Source organism: Dromiciops gliroides, chromosome 3 (genome assembly GCF_019393635.1).
Source record: "Dromiciops gliroides isolate mDroGli1 chromosome 3, mDroGli1.pri, whole genome shotgun sequence".
NCBI classification, from domain to species: Eukaryota; Metazoa; Chordata; class Mammalia; order Microbiotheria; family Microbiotheriidae; genus Dromiciops; species Dromiciops gliroides.
This window is the reverse complement of record NC_057863.1, coordinates 603967203-603984111: the sequence shown is the minus strand read 5'-3', so window position 1 is coordinate 603984111 and position 16909 is coordinate 603967203. Positions and strand designations below refer to the sequence as shown.

The window sequence follows — 16909 nt, the reverse complement described above, 5'->3', positions numbered from 1 at the left end:
ATCAATCATTTGAAAAATGGATTTCATGTTTTAACATTCCTTTGCACCATGTTAACCAGCTCTAAGGAGTTCCCATAATACTCGTTCTCCTTAGTTACCACCTGGTTCAAAACTTTCAAGATGATGTAACTGGAAAATAATAAAATACTTTTATGAAGAAAAAAAAAACTTTCTAGATGATAATGTATTTCTTACTCGACACAAAGGTGAAAAAGGTGAGGGTTTTCCTATATAATTTTGGTGTTGAAATTGAATCCAAGAAATGTTGGGATTGAACTTCACCATATAAAAAGCATTTCATATTGAAAACACTAGGTCACCTTTCTGATGCAGTGAGAATCCACCTTCCTTCTTCACATTCCCTTCCTGAGCAGATCACTTGATTACACACTGGGAAGGACAGAAACTGAGGGGCTTGCCTTCAGTTGAAATTCTACTGATTTGGGCCTGTAGATAGAATTTCCAGAAGCCTCCTGGCCTTCCTATGGCCCTATATCAGGTTTGAAAATGAATGCAGCTTTTCCTGTGCCAATTTCTCTATTACTGCTTATAATTTGTTCAGCTTCTTGACTTGGGGAGGAAAAGGGAAAGGGAGGCATTATGGAGAAGTCTGAACAAAACCCAACTAACAGAAGAAATGTCTGACAGTTTATATGCACCATTCAACAATCACACCCCTCCTCCCCTTTCTTTTTGACAAGTGTGGTCATTGCAATTAATATGACTGTAGGAGCTTTTATTGTTGGTTTCTATGCAGTATTTGTCATTTTTATGAGAGAATTACGTTCCATTGTTTTGTATACCTCATTTTGTTCAGCCAGTGCCCAGGTGTCCATTGATGGACACCATTTTGCTTCCAGTTTTTTGCTGTTGTTTTTGTTGTTTCGTTTTGTTTTATTTTTTGCAGGGCAACGAGGGTTAATTGACTTACCCAGGGTCACACAGCTCCAGTTTTTTACTACTACAAAGAATGCTGATGTGAATATGTTGTTTTATATGTGGCCCTTCTATTTGCCATTGACCTTCTAATATATCTTCAGTAACTGTATGGATGGATCAACACAGTTTAGTGACTTTTCTTGAATAATTCAAAATTGTTTTTCAGAACTGTCAGACAAATTTATAGATCAGCCAGTAGTACATTGGTGTGCTTATCTCTCCTCAGTTCCTCCAACATTGAACTATTCCTTTTATTATCTTTGTCAATTTGATGAGTTTTAAATTATGGAATCAGTCATTTACAAATATTTATGAAACACCTACTGTATGCCAGGGACTGTGCTAAGTTCTAGGAGTGCAAAGAGAGGTAAATGGTGCTGCTCTCAAGGAATTCATGATCTAATGAAGTTATTTTAATTTTCATTTCTCTTATTTGTTCATGTAGTGATTGATACCTTTTAACTGTTTCTCTGTGGGAAAGTGTCCACAATTTGTCAGTTCCTTCCTTACATATCTTGAGTGTTAGACTTATCACAAACATGTGATGAGAAGATTTCACCTCATCCCTTCTCATACTAGCTGCATTGATTTTGTTTGGGTAAAAAAGTCTTTTCCTTTTTTTGTAATCAAAACATCATTTCAGGGGCAACTAGGTGGCACAGTGGATAGAGAGCACTGTCCGTGGGTTCAGGAGGACCTGAGTTCAAATACAGCCTCAGACACTTGATACTTACTAGCTGTGTGACCCTGCGCAAGTCACTTAACCCCAATTGCCTCACCAAAAAACCAAACAAACCCCTCCCCATCATTTCTTATGATTACCTCTGTCCTACTTATTATGAATTTTCTTTCTAGCCAGTTTTGAGATACTATTCCTTCTGCTTGCTAATTATTTTTATTCACTCCTTCTAATTTGGAGTTTATAGTGGTGTATGTTAAGATGGTATTGAAACCCATTTTCTGTCAAACTGCTTTCCAAAATTTCCCAGCCGTTCTTTTTTTTTAAATAAAAAATATTTGATGGGGGGGGCGGGGATGAAGGTTATGTGACTTGCCCAGGGTCACACAGCTAGTAAGTGTCAAGTGTCTGAGGTCATATTTGAACTCAGGTCCTCCTGAATCAAGGGCTGGTGCTTTTATCCATTGTGCCACCTACCTATTCCCAATCACCTAAATTTTTAACTATATCCTTCTTCCTTTCTCATCCCAGAGAGCCATTCCTTCTAACAGAAATGGGAGTTGTTGAATAGGGAATTATTCACATACAAATTCTAGTTTGTGTTTCTTGACCATTGGGGCTGCTGTATTTTATTGCTTCTGTGTGTGCTTGTGTAGTCTGTAACACTGATGTACATTTTTATTTCATAACCGGTAGCAAACACTTTATGAATATCAAATTATTATTTTTTTTTTGGCAGGGCAGTGAGGGTTAAGTGACTTGCCCAGGGTCACACAGCTAGTAAGTGTCAAGTGTCTGAGGCTGGCTTTGAACTCAGGTCCTCCTGAATCCAGAGCTAGTGCTTTATCCACTGTGCCACCTAGCTGCCCCCTCAAATTATATTTTAAAGCAGCAATTCTTTGATCATGTAATTCTACTTTTTAAAATATTTTTTCCCTTGACATACCTGATCCCTGTTCTTCCAAATGTATTTTGTTCATTTAGTTCTGTAAAGTAATCTCTCTTCCTTTTATTATTTGACATAATTCTAGACATGCTAGCTGTAACAATAAGGTAAAAAGGAAATTAAAGGTGGAAACATTGTTACAAAGGAGGCAAAATTTGCAGATGTTTTATTATTTTTTAAACTGAAATGTTTCTTTCCACATTCTTTCCCTTCAGCCTTCCCCAATTCATTGAGAAAGCAAGAAATGATACTCATTTATACATACAAAGTCATGCAAAACATGTTTCCACAATGTAATATGGTTTATTTAGGGGAAAAAAATCTTAAGTGAAGAAATTATCAAAGATCATTTAAGGCCTTAGTGAAGTAGTGAAGTTCATGAAAATCATCAGCAGTTCTATACATGGCTAACAAAAATAAGAGGAAATAATAGAAATAGAAATTCCATTGAAAACTAAAATTGCATAAAATATCTGGTGGGTATCACTTTAGATTTTAGTTAATATAACTATAAGATACTATAGAATTAAGCTTTTTGAGATTGGGGGTTGTTTTATTTTTGTTTTTGTTTCCCATAGTACCTAGCAAGGTACCTTATTAATAGTAGGCACTCAATAAATATTTCTTTAACTGCACTGTCTTACCCCATCCCCCCCCCCACCCCCCCCCCCACCTCAAGTGACTGCTAGAGTTACCTTGATGTTGGCAAAGCACTGAATACTGTCCTGCTAATCTGGACCCAATGTAGGAATGTGGGTTACATGATAATACAGTGAAGATCTGGAACTGGTTAAATGGCTGGACCCAATCATTAATGATTATGATTAGATGTCATTTTGGAAAGAATTGTCACTGGAGTGTCCCATGCTCTGCCCAGTGCCATTGAATGTTTTTGGTGGGCATGTAGGTGACAAGTGTATCAGATTTGCAAATAACATCTACCAAGAGCCAGAAGGGATAGTAAAAGGACTTGAAGTTGGGGCAAAAGCTAATCAGAGGAAATTTAAATAGAGATAAATTCAGATACACTGGGTTAAAATCCCACCTCTGTCACTACCTTACTATTGGGCAATTTACTTAACCTCTCTGAGTCTCAGTTTCCTTATTTGCAAAATGAGTGAGGTTGGAATACATTGCCCATAAAAGCCCTTTCAGCTCTAACTGTCATCCTAAACTCTTACACTTAATTCAAATAAATAGCTTCACAAAGATAAAATAGGGGTGGCATGGGTAAACTGTTGGTCTGAAAAAGATATGGGTAAGTTATTGAGCTGCAAACTCAGTAAGGGTCAGCATTGTATATGGTAGCTAGAAAGCTAATACTGTATGAGACAATTTAGACTGACTGCCTTAAGAGATGTTCATAGCCCTTACTAAATGCCTGGTGACTGATTGATTAGTCATGTTGTTGCTATATTCTGCATTGATCAGTCACATCTGGAGTATTGTTTTTACTTCTGGATGATACAGTTAAGAAGGACATTTATATGAAGGGAACTGGGTAGAAATTTCAAGGAAGCAAATTTAAGCTTAATATCTGGAAAATATGAGTTTTCCAAGGTGGAATAGAATGCCTTGGGAGGCAATGTATTATTCCTCTTTGGAAGTCTTCAAGCACTCAATTAATTCACCATGTGACCTGTGAATATACAACGTTTCTGGCTGGTGGGTAAATTTAATTTCTTCATTTTCATCTGCTGGAATTTACTATACCCAGCTCTGGATCCTATGAATCTCTGTTCTGAACTACAGAATTATCTTCCATTCTTGAGCATACAATAGGATCCAGAGCAGGGTATTGTAAATTCCAGCAGATGAAAATGAAGAAATTAAATTTACCCACCAGCCAGAAACATTGTATATTCACAGGTCACATGGTGAATTAATTGACTGAACTAAACATAGAGTGCATGGTTCTGAGTTCCATGCACATTATTCCCACTGCTTTCAGGAACTTATTTGCATGCCTTATTATTCTGAAAATGTCAGCCTTAAGAAAACAGGTACAAGAAGCCCCAGGCTTGTCTTCTAGGTTCCTTGTTCTGTTAAGCTGCAAGTTGTACTATTGGCACAACTGAACCTTCTTTCTCTTAAAACTCAAATTACTATGTTGTGAATACAAAAACATATCTATTACTTCATACCTGTCATTAATGTGGGTGGATAAGATAGGAAACCAGTACAGTAGGCAAATATGTATGACACTCCCTAGTGTTCCCTAAAGAGCTATGGTGGTCAGTTTGTCAGAAGTTAAATCAATCTTCAAGCTAGTCAAAAGATACTGAAGGGGAGATTTTGATGAATGATTTACATATATCACAGTTGTTTGATCACATAGTAGAAATAATAGTGGATTGGAAGTCAGGAGACCTGGGTTCTAGTCCCAGATCTCCCTCTTGTTGAGTCTGTGACCCTGGACAAGATACTTCATCTTTGTGGGCCTCAGTTTTCTCATTTGTAAAATGAAGAAATTCAAGTCTCTAATAATTTTGTGATTCTAGTGTTTGAGGTGAGGTGGGATGAATATTTGGAAGTAACAGAAAATCCCTGACTCTCACTGTTCATCATTTTCCCTTCTCTATCTGCCTGAGTATTTGAAGCCATTCACATAATAACATGTATTCCTTTGTAGGTCTTGATTCATAACCCAAGTATTCACATAATAACTTTCTCTTCTTTGAAAACGATTGCTGTTTGCCCAATGACATTATCATTACTGAGATTTGATCAGCTTGAGAATGGAGATAAATAGCTGTGTCATAAAAGCTCCACAGGATTTCCAGGCTTGGTTAGTTAGAATGGCAACCTGTGGTTACTGTGTCCCTTCTGCTACCTGGGCAGTCCAGGGCCCTCTAGAGTCTGAAGACGCCTGCACAGTATATAGGGCTGAAAAGGTTGAGTATTGTCAGGTAAGAGGAGGAGGCTGCAATTGAGGATTTGAGAAAAGAATTTCCATGCAGTTTCTGTGCCTCACATGCCAAGTGGTTGTTGAGTTGTTTCGGTTGGTTCTTACCCTTTGTGGCCCCATTTGGAGTTTTCTTAGCAAAGATCCTGGAGTGATTTGCCATTCCCTTCTCCAGCTCATTTTATGGGAACTGAGGCAAACAAGGTTAAGGACTTTACCCAGGATCACATAGCTAGTAAGTGTTTGAGGCTGGATTTAAACTCAAGAAGAGTCTTCCTGACTCAAAGCCTTGATGCCAAGCTGTGTGAGACAAAGAAGCCAAGGCAAGCAGATTTACAACTAAATGACAGCTTGATCTATTTCTTGAAGTTCTTCTTTGTCACTGTCAGCTATGGCGCTATTCTTTCCTTAAAGGGGAAGTGTTAGGGACATGTTAAGAGCCCACGACAGTTACCAAAAACTTGGAGCTAAGCATTATAAGATCATATATTTGGAACAGCAAGGGAACTGAAAGTTATCCAGTCCACCTCACTCTTACTTTACAGAAGAGGAAACTAAGTCTGAAAGAGGATGAATAGCTCATCCAATGTTACATAGTGAGCAGCAAAGCTCCTTTTTGGACATGTCTTTTGGATGCCAATCTTATGCTCTTCCCTACTTTTTATTCCTTATTTGAATGCTCATTTGTACAGTGATTTTTTCCAAACAAAATTTGTTAACCTGGTGGAGTATTGTTTTATTCCTTTGCACCCTTTCCTTCCTTGGTGAGACAATAAATTCAGAAATGACTACCCCTAGTACACCCAGCTGAGGCTCTCCACTTTTCTTTTGTGATTTGGCCGGGGGGGGGGGGGGGGGGGGGGGGGGGGGGGGGAGAGCCGGCAATGAGGGTTAAGTGACTTGCCCAGGGTCACACAGCTAGTAAGTGTCAAGTGTCTGAGGCGGATTTAAACTCAAGTCCTCTTAAATCCAAGGCCGGTGCTTTATCCACTGTGCCAGCTAGCTGCCCCTGGGAAATTGTTTTTTAGAAAAGTAGTTGTGTGATATTAACTGCCTTAAATATTATGGGCATTTCAGATTAGATATCTGTAATGAGAGAATCACTTTTTACTTGAATTAGTAATGGAACCCATTTTAATGAGAGAGGAGGAGGGAAGGAGAGGGAGAGAAATGGAAGGTACTGCTGGATTTAATTTGATCATGCTAGTTTTGTTGTACCATATGTTGATTGAAATCATTGGAAAATGTATTTATAAAACACTTCCTTTCCACAGTCCTTCTAAGTAGATACAGGTATGATTATCTTGTCAATTACTCATTCAAGTAGGCAGGGCTACTAAGGATTAAAGCTAGGACTTGAATTACAGATCTTCTTTTAAATCTTAAAATCTGTTTGCTACACCATATCATCCATCCTTCAAGATACCTTGTTTATAATAATTGTCAGGCCTTCCTGCTTTATCATTAGAACCTCTCATTGGAGTTCTACCTTCTTGGGATATTTTAGGATAAAAGAAAAATATGCAGAATTAAAATTATTAAGCACTTGTTTCTTTAGGATAAGCTAATTTATATTAATAATCTAGTAATAACACTAAATTGAACATATGTGATGTATAATAGTAAAGAACTGAAAACAGTTTATACTTCTAATAACAGTGGAATTCCTTAACAAATGACATTGGAGCATAATGGAAAGTTTTATCCCATTAAGAAATGGTAACTATGTAGCTAGTAGAGAACTAAGGGAAAAATAAAATATGCTAAAGAATCAAAACAACAATACATGCATAATGACTATAGGGATACAATAAGATCTGGAAAAAAGAACAGAGGGAACATGGAAGCAATTCTATTTAAGCTATATTTCTTTAGCCTCAGTCCTGTAGCAGACCGTTGAACTGTTTCCACAGCTCTAATAAAATTGAAGCCAGTAATTCTCTTGCTTCTCATTAGCTAGAAGGGACCTAGGTCTTCTCATATGCTTATATGCCCTGTGGGCTTCCTGGCCCTATCATCCTACCTACCATGTGACCTGAGGACCCCTCTGCTTTGCCATCTGCCCTGCAGCTGATCCTTTAGGCCTTCTAACCTTTGCCATCCACCCTGCAGCCAAACATCGATGAATCTTCTTCTGTCAATGTGATGGTCTTGAGAGCATGCACTTGTCTCTGTCTTTTAAAATTTGTATTCCTAGCACTTAGCACAGGGCTTGGCACATTGGTAGTGTGTTTGCATCCAGTCGTTCCAGAGACTTAACCTGGTGCTGGGGGTACGTCAAAAAAAAAAAAAATTCATTGCCTTTGAGACCTTGCATTGGCGGAGCCCTAATAACATGAACACCATAAGTGCATAAACATTATACAAAATGTAGCAGAGAACTGCAAACTAAGGGATAGCTGAACAAAGTATGATCTAGGAATATCATGGAATACTGTTGTGCTGTAAGAAATGATGAAAGGGATAATTTTAGAAAACCTGGGAAGACTTGTATGAACTGATAAAATGTCAAATGAGCAGACATTGTAAAGACAGCAGAACTCTACTCAATGTAGTGATCAATCAGAGGACCAGGGATACTTCTGTCCACCTCCTGACAGAGAGGTGATGGATTCACAGTGCAGAATGAGACATGCCTATATTGCACTCTTTCTTGGACATGGCCAATGTGGAATTTGTTTTGGTTGACTGTGCATATCTGGTACAAGAATTTTTTTCCCTTTTTTCGATTGGGAGGTGGCTGGGGTTTGGGAAGTAGAGGAAAGGCTACAGATAGGTTGCCAAAAAAAAATTAAAGAAGGTCATTGTTTCATTTTTATGAAATAAACAAGAGAAATAGGTAGATGGCCAGAAGGAATCACAGATGAGATTATTGGCATGTGGCTGAGAGAGTTGGCTACCAAAATGTTAGCGTGGTGGAATCTTTAGAAAAATAAATGCCTTTGAAAGATCTGTATTACTAAATAAAGGATTTTAGCACCATTGAAGAAAGTGTAATCTACACAAATTATTCAATAATTAGTAAAAAGAAACCATAAACTTTTAGGAGACATGACTTTTAGTTACCAACACAAACTTACATTAAGTCATCTTCCTACGGAACCTCAGCCTAGAATATCACCAATGAAAATATACTCTAAATAAAGTAGTGAAGTCTCATAAACTGATATTAAGATATGCTGAAATGGAACTATCAGAAAAAGGAGTGTGTGGGGGTACATTTTAGGCCACTAGGTGGCGCCCTAGAGCATAGAGCACAACCTGGAGTCAGGAATATTGCCGTTTAAATTCATCCTCAGATATTGCCTTGCTGTACAATCCTGAACAAGTCAATTAGCCTCAATTTTCTTATCTATTAAGTGGGATAATAATAGCACCTACCTTCCAGGTTTGTAGTGAGGTTCAAATGAAATAATAAGTGCCTGGCACACAGTAGGCATTATGTAAATGTTAGTTATTATGCCCCATTAATGTTGACCTGTTGTTTGGCAACTGATAGATCCTCTTTCCTTGCCATGACTAGAACTTTAAGTGAATATTGCAATGGAAAAAGTCCTGGACGAAAAAAAAGAAGTCAGAAAACAAGGACTAGGTGCCATGTGATATTCCTGTTTCTAGATCTGTCAAAAGAAAGTTAGAATTTGTTGATCCTGTTGTTACATATTTTCTACAAGTGGTTTCCTAAGAATTTCTCACTTCAGAACCTCCTGGTGATTGTATTTGATCTGAGATGTAGTAGGCAGCCATTAGAGTTTATTAAGGTAAGGCCTACTTTTTAAGAACACTGGATCCTATATTATTATTGTGGAGACCAATTTTTAATTGGGGAGTGTTAGCTAAGTGGCTTGTTGCAATATTGGGGCAAGGAAGGAAACCAGCAGCCTTCCTCAAAACAGAGCAGGATTTATTTTAACAAGAATGAACTTAAAAAAAACCAAAACACAAACAGGATCAGTAGGGTCAAGGGAAAGGAAATAAAATGGGGAAAGGGAAATTATACAACCTGAAAAAAACACCACCTCCCAGGAATCAGCTGAGAATACACCGCAGCCTCTTCCAGCGCCTTCTGGCATCTGGCTAGAATGCTGGGGGGCAGACTTCTTCCTCCCAGCACACTCTACACAGCCCCCAGCCAATTGAATGGCTGCTCTGACAGTCACATGACTGCCCTCACTAGGCTTCCAATCATTATAATTTTGCCAGGCCCATGTAGGGCGGGTGGTGATGACGACGTGAGGTGCCAGCACCATGGCAACAGCTACAACCAGTGGATGGAGCACAGTGCTATTTGCGGGAGCCCCAGGCCAGTGCATGCTGAGGCACAAAAACCTCAAATAACAATTAATTCTTTACATTATCTTTATAAAAAAGTCGAATCATTTGAGCCATAAATTATTCTAAATAAATTTCTCCTCATTTCCCATCAGAAACCCTTAAAATGGTTGGTTTTTAATAGTAATACTTTTAAAATTTATCTTTTCTCTTTTGAAGTCTAGTTTTTAAGTCTTTTCAGTTGTGTGACCCCATTTGGCGTTTTCTTGGCAAAGGTACTGCAGTGGTTTGCTATTTCCTTTTCTAGCTCATTTCACAGTTAAGGAAACTGAGGCAAACAGGGTGAAGTAACTTGCCCAGGGTCACACATCTAGTAAGTATCTGCGGCCAGATTTGAACTCAGGTTAATGAGTCCTGACTTTAGGCCCCACACTTTATCTATGCTGCCATCTAGCTGCAGTGTAGACTTGGTTTCCTTTCTCCCTCTCATGAAAATGGTAAGAGGAAGACATTAGTTTATTCAAAGAGTATCCAGCTTTTGTAGAGACCCTTGTCCTTTATGTTTCTTGGCCAAAATACCTTTTCTGCCTGCTTCCCTATCACAGAATTTCACATTTGGAGGATGCCCTGAAGATCAGTGGCCCCCATGTCCTACTTTGCAGGTCTCTGTTTGGAAGAGAAACCCATTACACTCAAAAGCAGCCCATTCCACTTTGGACATGGTGAGAAGGCTTTTCCCAACATTGAGCCTAAATTTGCTTCTTTCCAGTGGCCTCGCCCTACTCCTGGTTCTGTCCTTTAGGACTAAGCAGAACAGGCCTAATCTTTTTTCCACATGGCAGCCTTTTAAGTACTTAAACACACTTATAGCGTTCCTTCCCAAGATTCTCCAGGCTAAACGTTTCCAGTAATATAAAGCTCTTCCCAAACTTGTATGCCATTGGGCAGTGTTTAAAATGGAGTCCTTCACTTTCCCATTCGTGAGAAGTTTGGGAGGGAAAAAAACATGTTTACTCTCATGCTCACTGAGGCTCTCTCTCTCTAATAGGAGCACATATAATAGTTATAATTTCTCTTATGTAAATATATGTGTATTTCTCATCATGCCTTGGACAGTAGTAATGCCCAAGAACTATTGCTTCCTTTCCTATGTGAGGTTCCCATTTCTAAGCCGAATCGAATGGAGAGTTCTGCTAGAGGAAGTCTTGTTTCAGTTCCTCATGGAGGAGCAGGAATGACACTTGGATTTGGGAAGACTCCACCAGTAGAGCACATCTAAGATACAGGATTTTGGAATGTCAGTTCAGGGAAAGATTCCCAGATTCCCTTGAAGTTAGAAAATTTGGGTTTGAGCCTGGGCTACAAGGAAAGTTATTTATAGGTTTCCTGAGTCTTAGAGCTGGAAGAGACCATGGAAGTGATCTAGCCCAGTCTCCTTATTTGATAGATGAGGGAGTTGAGTCATGGTTAAATGACTCTCTGCCTTGTCTTCCTTATCATGTAAAATGTGGATAATATTTAATTATTTGCCTCATACAGTGGCTTTAAGTAAAGTACTTTGTAAACTGTTGTCTTATGAGAAATAGGAAAGACTATTATTTTTTAAATGTACCTATTCATACTGATGCTCCCCCAAAGTAGATAATTCATGTTGCCAAAGATCTGCCTTGGGAAGGAGATTACTAAGGGCTAATGGAAATATCTTCAGAGCCTTTGTTCGGATAATACTGATTTAAACTATAGGTTACTCTAGATTAACACTTAGTATTTGGTAGTTATCTTTTCTTGAAGAAAGAGAAAACAGAATTCTTTGGGGTATTTGAGATTTTATTGTTTTCATCATTGAACTACTGGGCCTGAATTCTGGAAGACCTGAGTTCAAATCTAACCTCAGATAAGTACTCATTGTCTTACCCTAGGCAAGTAACCTGACTCCTATTTACTTCAGTTTCCTCCACTGTCAATGGGGATAATAATAGCACCTACTTCATAGGGTTGTTGTGAGGATCAAATGAGCTAATATTTGTAAAGCACTTACTTAGTGCCAGTGCCTGGCACATAGTTGGTGCTATGTAAAAATGTTTATTCCCTTCCCTGATTGAAACAGAATGTTTTCATCCATGACCTTCCTGGCCTTTCTTCTAACATCTTTAAATCATCTTGGGTCTTCCCCATTGTACCCTGGCCACATTTCAAGTTCAAATACAAAATGTTAAACATTCTGCCATCTTAACTGTTCGATTTACATATTCATGTAAAATGAGGTCTTCAAGTCCAGAATAATATGCACCCAAAGCTTTTGGTTTGACACTTCAAGACTTAAATATGTTATGGAGTCTGTATAATATTTGCCTTCCTGGTTGTGATAGAAAGTGTACAGATCGGTAGTGTTTGCCAATTTATCAGGACACTTCATATTTTAAGAAGCATTTCTTCTAACAAGGGACCTGTTAACCATAATTGTATCCAGTCAACTTGTGCTTTGGTGTTCCGAATGCATGAGGCAAGTCCTGTTTACAGGTTTTCATTCATTTTTCACTTCTGATTTGTTTCCCAGCATGGCGGTGGTTATGAGTATTTTTCAGCAGAAATTTTTTAGTGCATCAATTTCCATAACACTTAGTGTGTGCCCCACAGTGTGACACTTTACAATTATTATATCATTCGTTCCTCAACCGTGCAAGGTAGGTGCTATTTTTATGCCTGTTTTACAGATGAGGAAACTGGGGCTGAGAAAGCTTATGTGATTTGCCCAGGGTCATAGAGCTAGTAAGTGTCTGAGGCCAGATTAGAAGAATGCAGATCTTCCTGATTCCAAGCCCAGTGCTCTATGCACTTTAGCCACAAATGGAATGCTCAGAAAAAAAGTTTTCTTTTCTATTCTGTATATTAGAATCCTTTCTTAATTCTGTTATTTGCACTGGGATTTGGGTATGTCATTACTTGGATAAGCAGCCCTGTTTCTACTCAAGAATGAGCTTTAGTATGTCAAGAGGAAGCCTATAATCTTAGTTCTCCTGTGGTATCTTCTAAAACTCCCATTTAGATGCGCTTCTGTTCTCATTAACCTCCTGCATGCACTTCATTACTCTGGTGTTTGTATCATTTCATTCTTTGGTGATACATCTTACAGACTTCTCCACTTCACACTCCTAGTTCTGAGCCTTGTGAGTTTCAGCCAAGTTTAATATAATAAAAGGGGGTGGGAGTGATGATAATTCGGGTTACAAGCTCAGCAGCTAGAATGTCATTGGCCGACAGTCTCCTCCCCTTCCTGAATTTCAGCTCTACCCTGCACACAGTGGAATGACAGGCATTCCTGTGTGAGGAGAGCTGGCATGAAGACACATTTGTAAGATCTATGAGTGTCCAGGCTGGGGCTAGGAAGAGGGAAAACTCCTGCAGATCAACTGATATTTGTGCCCTTTGCTGAGATGAGGCAGTAACCTGGCCAGATGGGCTGCTCGTCTCCTTCTGGCACTGGATTTCTCATTTCAGAAGGGCGTTTGTTTCTGCCAGGATAGCTTGTTGTTCAAAGTACCATCAAACAAAATCAAACATGGGGCAGGCTGTCGTCTCTGGACCGGTAGATCCAGCTGCCGTTGGTGAGTAATGAAAGGGAGAGAAATGGGGAAAATCCTGGCTGAGAGCAAAGCAGATTTGCAGGTGAATCCGAGTCTGATGTGGGAGTGGCTTGCGTGGATTTGTGGCATTTTTCTATGGATGTTTGTAATTTTATTAAGAATGAATGAAAACTTAGAAGCTGTTCCTCTTCTGTTTACCTTCTCTGCCATTCACCATTTTCTTGTTAGAGGTTTTCGTGTTGTCTTGATGGCTGACAGGACCCTTCTTGGGCTAGACAGAGAATGGGACCATTATTTGGGAGTTCAGTAGATAACACAAGGAGAACCCGAATATTTGACAGGAGTAGAAAGCTTAGAACATAGGTGAGGCATTGGAACAGCTGATTGGCTGTGATCTCTATAAAAAGGGGTGGGGCACTTTAAAAAAATGACTAAACTTTTGGAGCCAGGTAAGTTTTGGTTTGGTTTTGTTTTTTTTTAATACAGCAAGACATTTTTTACCCTGTGTTTTCGGTCTTCACTGGTTTTTTTCCATTTCCAAACTCAGTGTTCTAGATTTGAAACATTCTGAAATCTAGACTATTCTATCAGTGACTATTGCCGCAGAGGTTCAAATCTCACAAGTGGAATCTGACGCCTTCCTTACCTCAGGTCTATTTCCCTTAGGGTGTGTGTGTGTGTGTGTGTGTGTGTGTGTGTGTGTGTGTGTGTGTGTGTGTGTGTGTGTTTTAACTCCACTGGTCGAGTGGAGCGGAACGGAAGAGTTTAACTTGAGGAAATTGGTTTTTACTGAATGGTTTGTTTAAGGCTTGCTAAAAAATAAGCAAGGTGGGGAAATGTCAGCAAATCATCTCTTCCTGGTTTTTGGGTTGTTGTTTTTTGGTTTTTGGTTTTGTTTTTTTTTTTAGAAAAATGATTAATACGTTCTCTGTCTGAGATTTTAAAAGTGGCAGAAAACAGACATAATCAGTCCTGGATGGCTTTCTGTTTAGACATCTACCATTTAAAGTAGGGAAAGAAAGCGGGGGAGGACATTGGTAGCACTCCCAGTTGCCATTCAGTTTTTTAGTGTTAGTGTTTCTAAAGGCAGTGCTTTCATCTGAAGATTTCCAGAGTTTTCACAGAAATGCTTTTCTTGTTTTACTGAAACTGATGCACAGAGATCCCCATGTGAGTCAGAAACAAAGTTTTTAGAACTGAAGTCAGAGCTTGACTCATTCTGTTTCAGTTGCTAGGGCTGGGTCTATACTAACCTAATAATTCACTTCTGAACCAGTGAAGTCACTTCTGCTGTGGAAACAACAAGCTAAAGAAGTTAGTTTTTTTTAATTGAATTTGTTAAGAACTATGAAACAACCACCCCCCATGATACCAGGGGCTTATGTCTTTTAATAATCATTCTTTAATTTAGAAGTGAAAGAACTTTGGACAGTTTGGAGCTCTTTCTGAATAGGTGGAGGGTGTGTGTGTGTGTGTGTGTGTGTGTGTGTGTGTATACACCTAAACAAGTGGATCAAGAAGTTTCCCAGGAATAGACAAGAGAATTAACATTTGGATGTGAATGAGATACCCTAACCATGAGAAAAGTGAAGAAGATAAGATCAGTATTAGCTACTGATTGTTACTGAAAACTTTTAATCACTACCCAGAAATAAAATCAGCTGCCTTGTATCCCTTCCCTTGAATCCTAAGTCTCCATGACCACTTGCTGGGTGAATATGTTGTAGTGTAGTATAATGTAGTGAATATGTTTGGTGTCTGATGTGGTCTAGGCTGCCGAAGTCCTTTCTGATTCTGTGAAAAGGATTTTTATATTACAAAGTTAATTTTCCTATTCTGATGCTTTCCCTCATATCAGATGTGATTGGCAATTGACTATATGCTTTTTAAGTGATGGGAACTCATTGGTATGTTATTTGAAGGTACAGTTTAGAACTAATATTAGAAGGAAATACTGAATTTTAGGAAGTCTAAGATTTTGTCTTGAAAGTTCTACCGAATATGGAAACTATAGCTCTCACTCAAATTCTAATCATTTTACCACAGTGTAGTCAGTTCTTTTTCCACATAGAAGGTGACATTGAGTATGGTAATAGACATTATCTCAATGACTCTTCTAAAAGGAAATTAGGAGTTTTCATTATTTATTCATTCATTTTCTAATAGACCTAGAATGTTAGAGACGAAAGGTAACTTAGCACACAGAAGTTAGAATGTCAAATCCAGAAGGGATACTAAATAGAGCTGCCTGGGGTCTTAAATATCATATAATTCAGTGATTCCCAACTTTCTCTGGATGGGAAACCCTTTTTCAAAAACAAAACTTTTTTCACAGACATTCCACATAAAGTAACTGAAATTGCAATACTCAGATGCAGTGACACACACACACACACACACACACACACACACACAGATTGCTTCAGCCTTAGCTCACAGCCCTTGCCCCCTGGGGGGCTACACAGGAATGATGGGAACCATTAATCTACTCTTATCCTCTCATTTTGTTCAAGTTCACCTATAGCTAGTTACTGGTAGTGATGAGTGCTCAGGTCGCCTAATTTCTGATGCAGTGTTGCTGCTGCTCTTTCTACTTCCGCAATCATTTATTTACGACTACCACATGCAGAAAACTGAACCAGGCTCCAGGGAAGATAGGAAAATTAAAACATGTTTCCTGCCCAGTTGGACCACGAAATCTAGTAGGGAATTATGGTACCCATACAAGTAACTATGATGCAAGGTCATATATGTGCATAAGAGGCAAATAGCAGGAACTATGCGAGGTTCCAAATGGAAAGGATTGTTACTGACTGGGGATGACAAGGTGAGACTCTGTGGAGGAGATGGCCTTCATATACTACCTTTAAGGATGGATTTGACAGGCAGAAGGAAAGGGAGGACATCCCATGAAAAAAATATTGCGAGTACAATATTGCTCCAGGTAGGTGCTGTAAAAGGCAAGTGGTCTGCAGCTGAAAAGGGGTGGTAGGAAATAAGCATGGGACCATAGGTTGCCACTGGATTGACACTAGATATTACAGAAATAAATGAAAAGTTGAATGATGATAAAAAGTTTTAAATAACAATTCTAGGAAACCAGTGCTGATATCAAAGAGAACTCTTTCCTCCTCGGAAATTAGTAGCATATACAATTGAATGTGAAAATCCCTTAAAAGTTATGTCAGAGTAGCCAATCAGTGTAAAAAATGGCCACCATCTAGAATGATGAATCTAGAACACATGCAACTTTACAACATAGGTTGAGTCCAGAATAAAATCACACCCTCTTCGCTTCATTAAACAAATTGCATTAAACAAATGTATCCTTTAAGTGAAGTCGATCTCCACCAGCTCTGCCTACAGATTTGCAGAGATATGTTCAGAGTGAGTAATTCTTTGTACTTCCTGTTCAACAACATAAAATCTCTCTCTGTACATAGAGAGTCCTTTATTACATACTGTATCAAAGTAGGTATGCTAATTAATACATGTCCTGAAATTAGTCATAAGACCAAAGAATTTTTATAAACTGCCCAGTCTGCCCTATCTTTTCTCCCCTACTGTCCCTCACTTTTTCTCCA

At 38.7% G+C, this 16909-nt stretch overlaps 1 protein-coding gene across 5 annotated transcripts in view; it reads left to right on the top strand.

Moving 5' to 3' along the window:
- The window catches only part of PHACTR4 (phosphatase and actin regulator 4), a 123282-nt gene that overhangs the window by 50988 nt on the left and 55385 nt on the right, over positions 1 to 16909 (top strand). For 2 of the 5 annotated variants that reach the window (XM_043996673.1, XM_043996672.1), the window contains exon 1: positions 13075 to 13346. The exons of the other annotated variants lie outside the window; for them this stretch is intronic. In XM_043996673.1, coding sequence (XP_043852608.1) covers positions 13301 to 13346 — 46 coding nt within the window. In that variant the 5' untranslated portion in view covers positions 13075 to 13300. Of the gene's footprint in view, positions 1 to 13074; positions 13347 to 16909 lie in introns of those variants that run through there. 5 annotated transcript variants of the gene reach the window in all.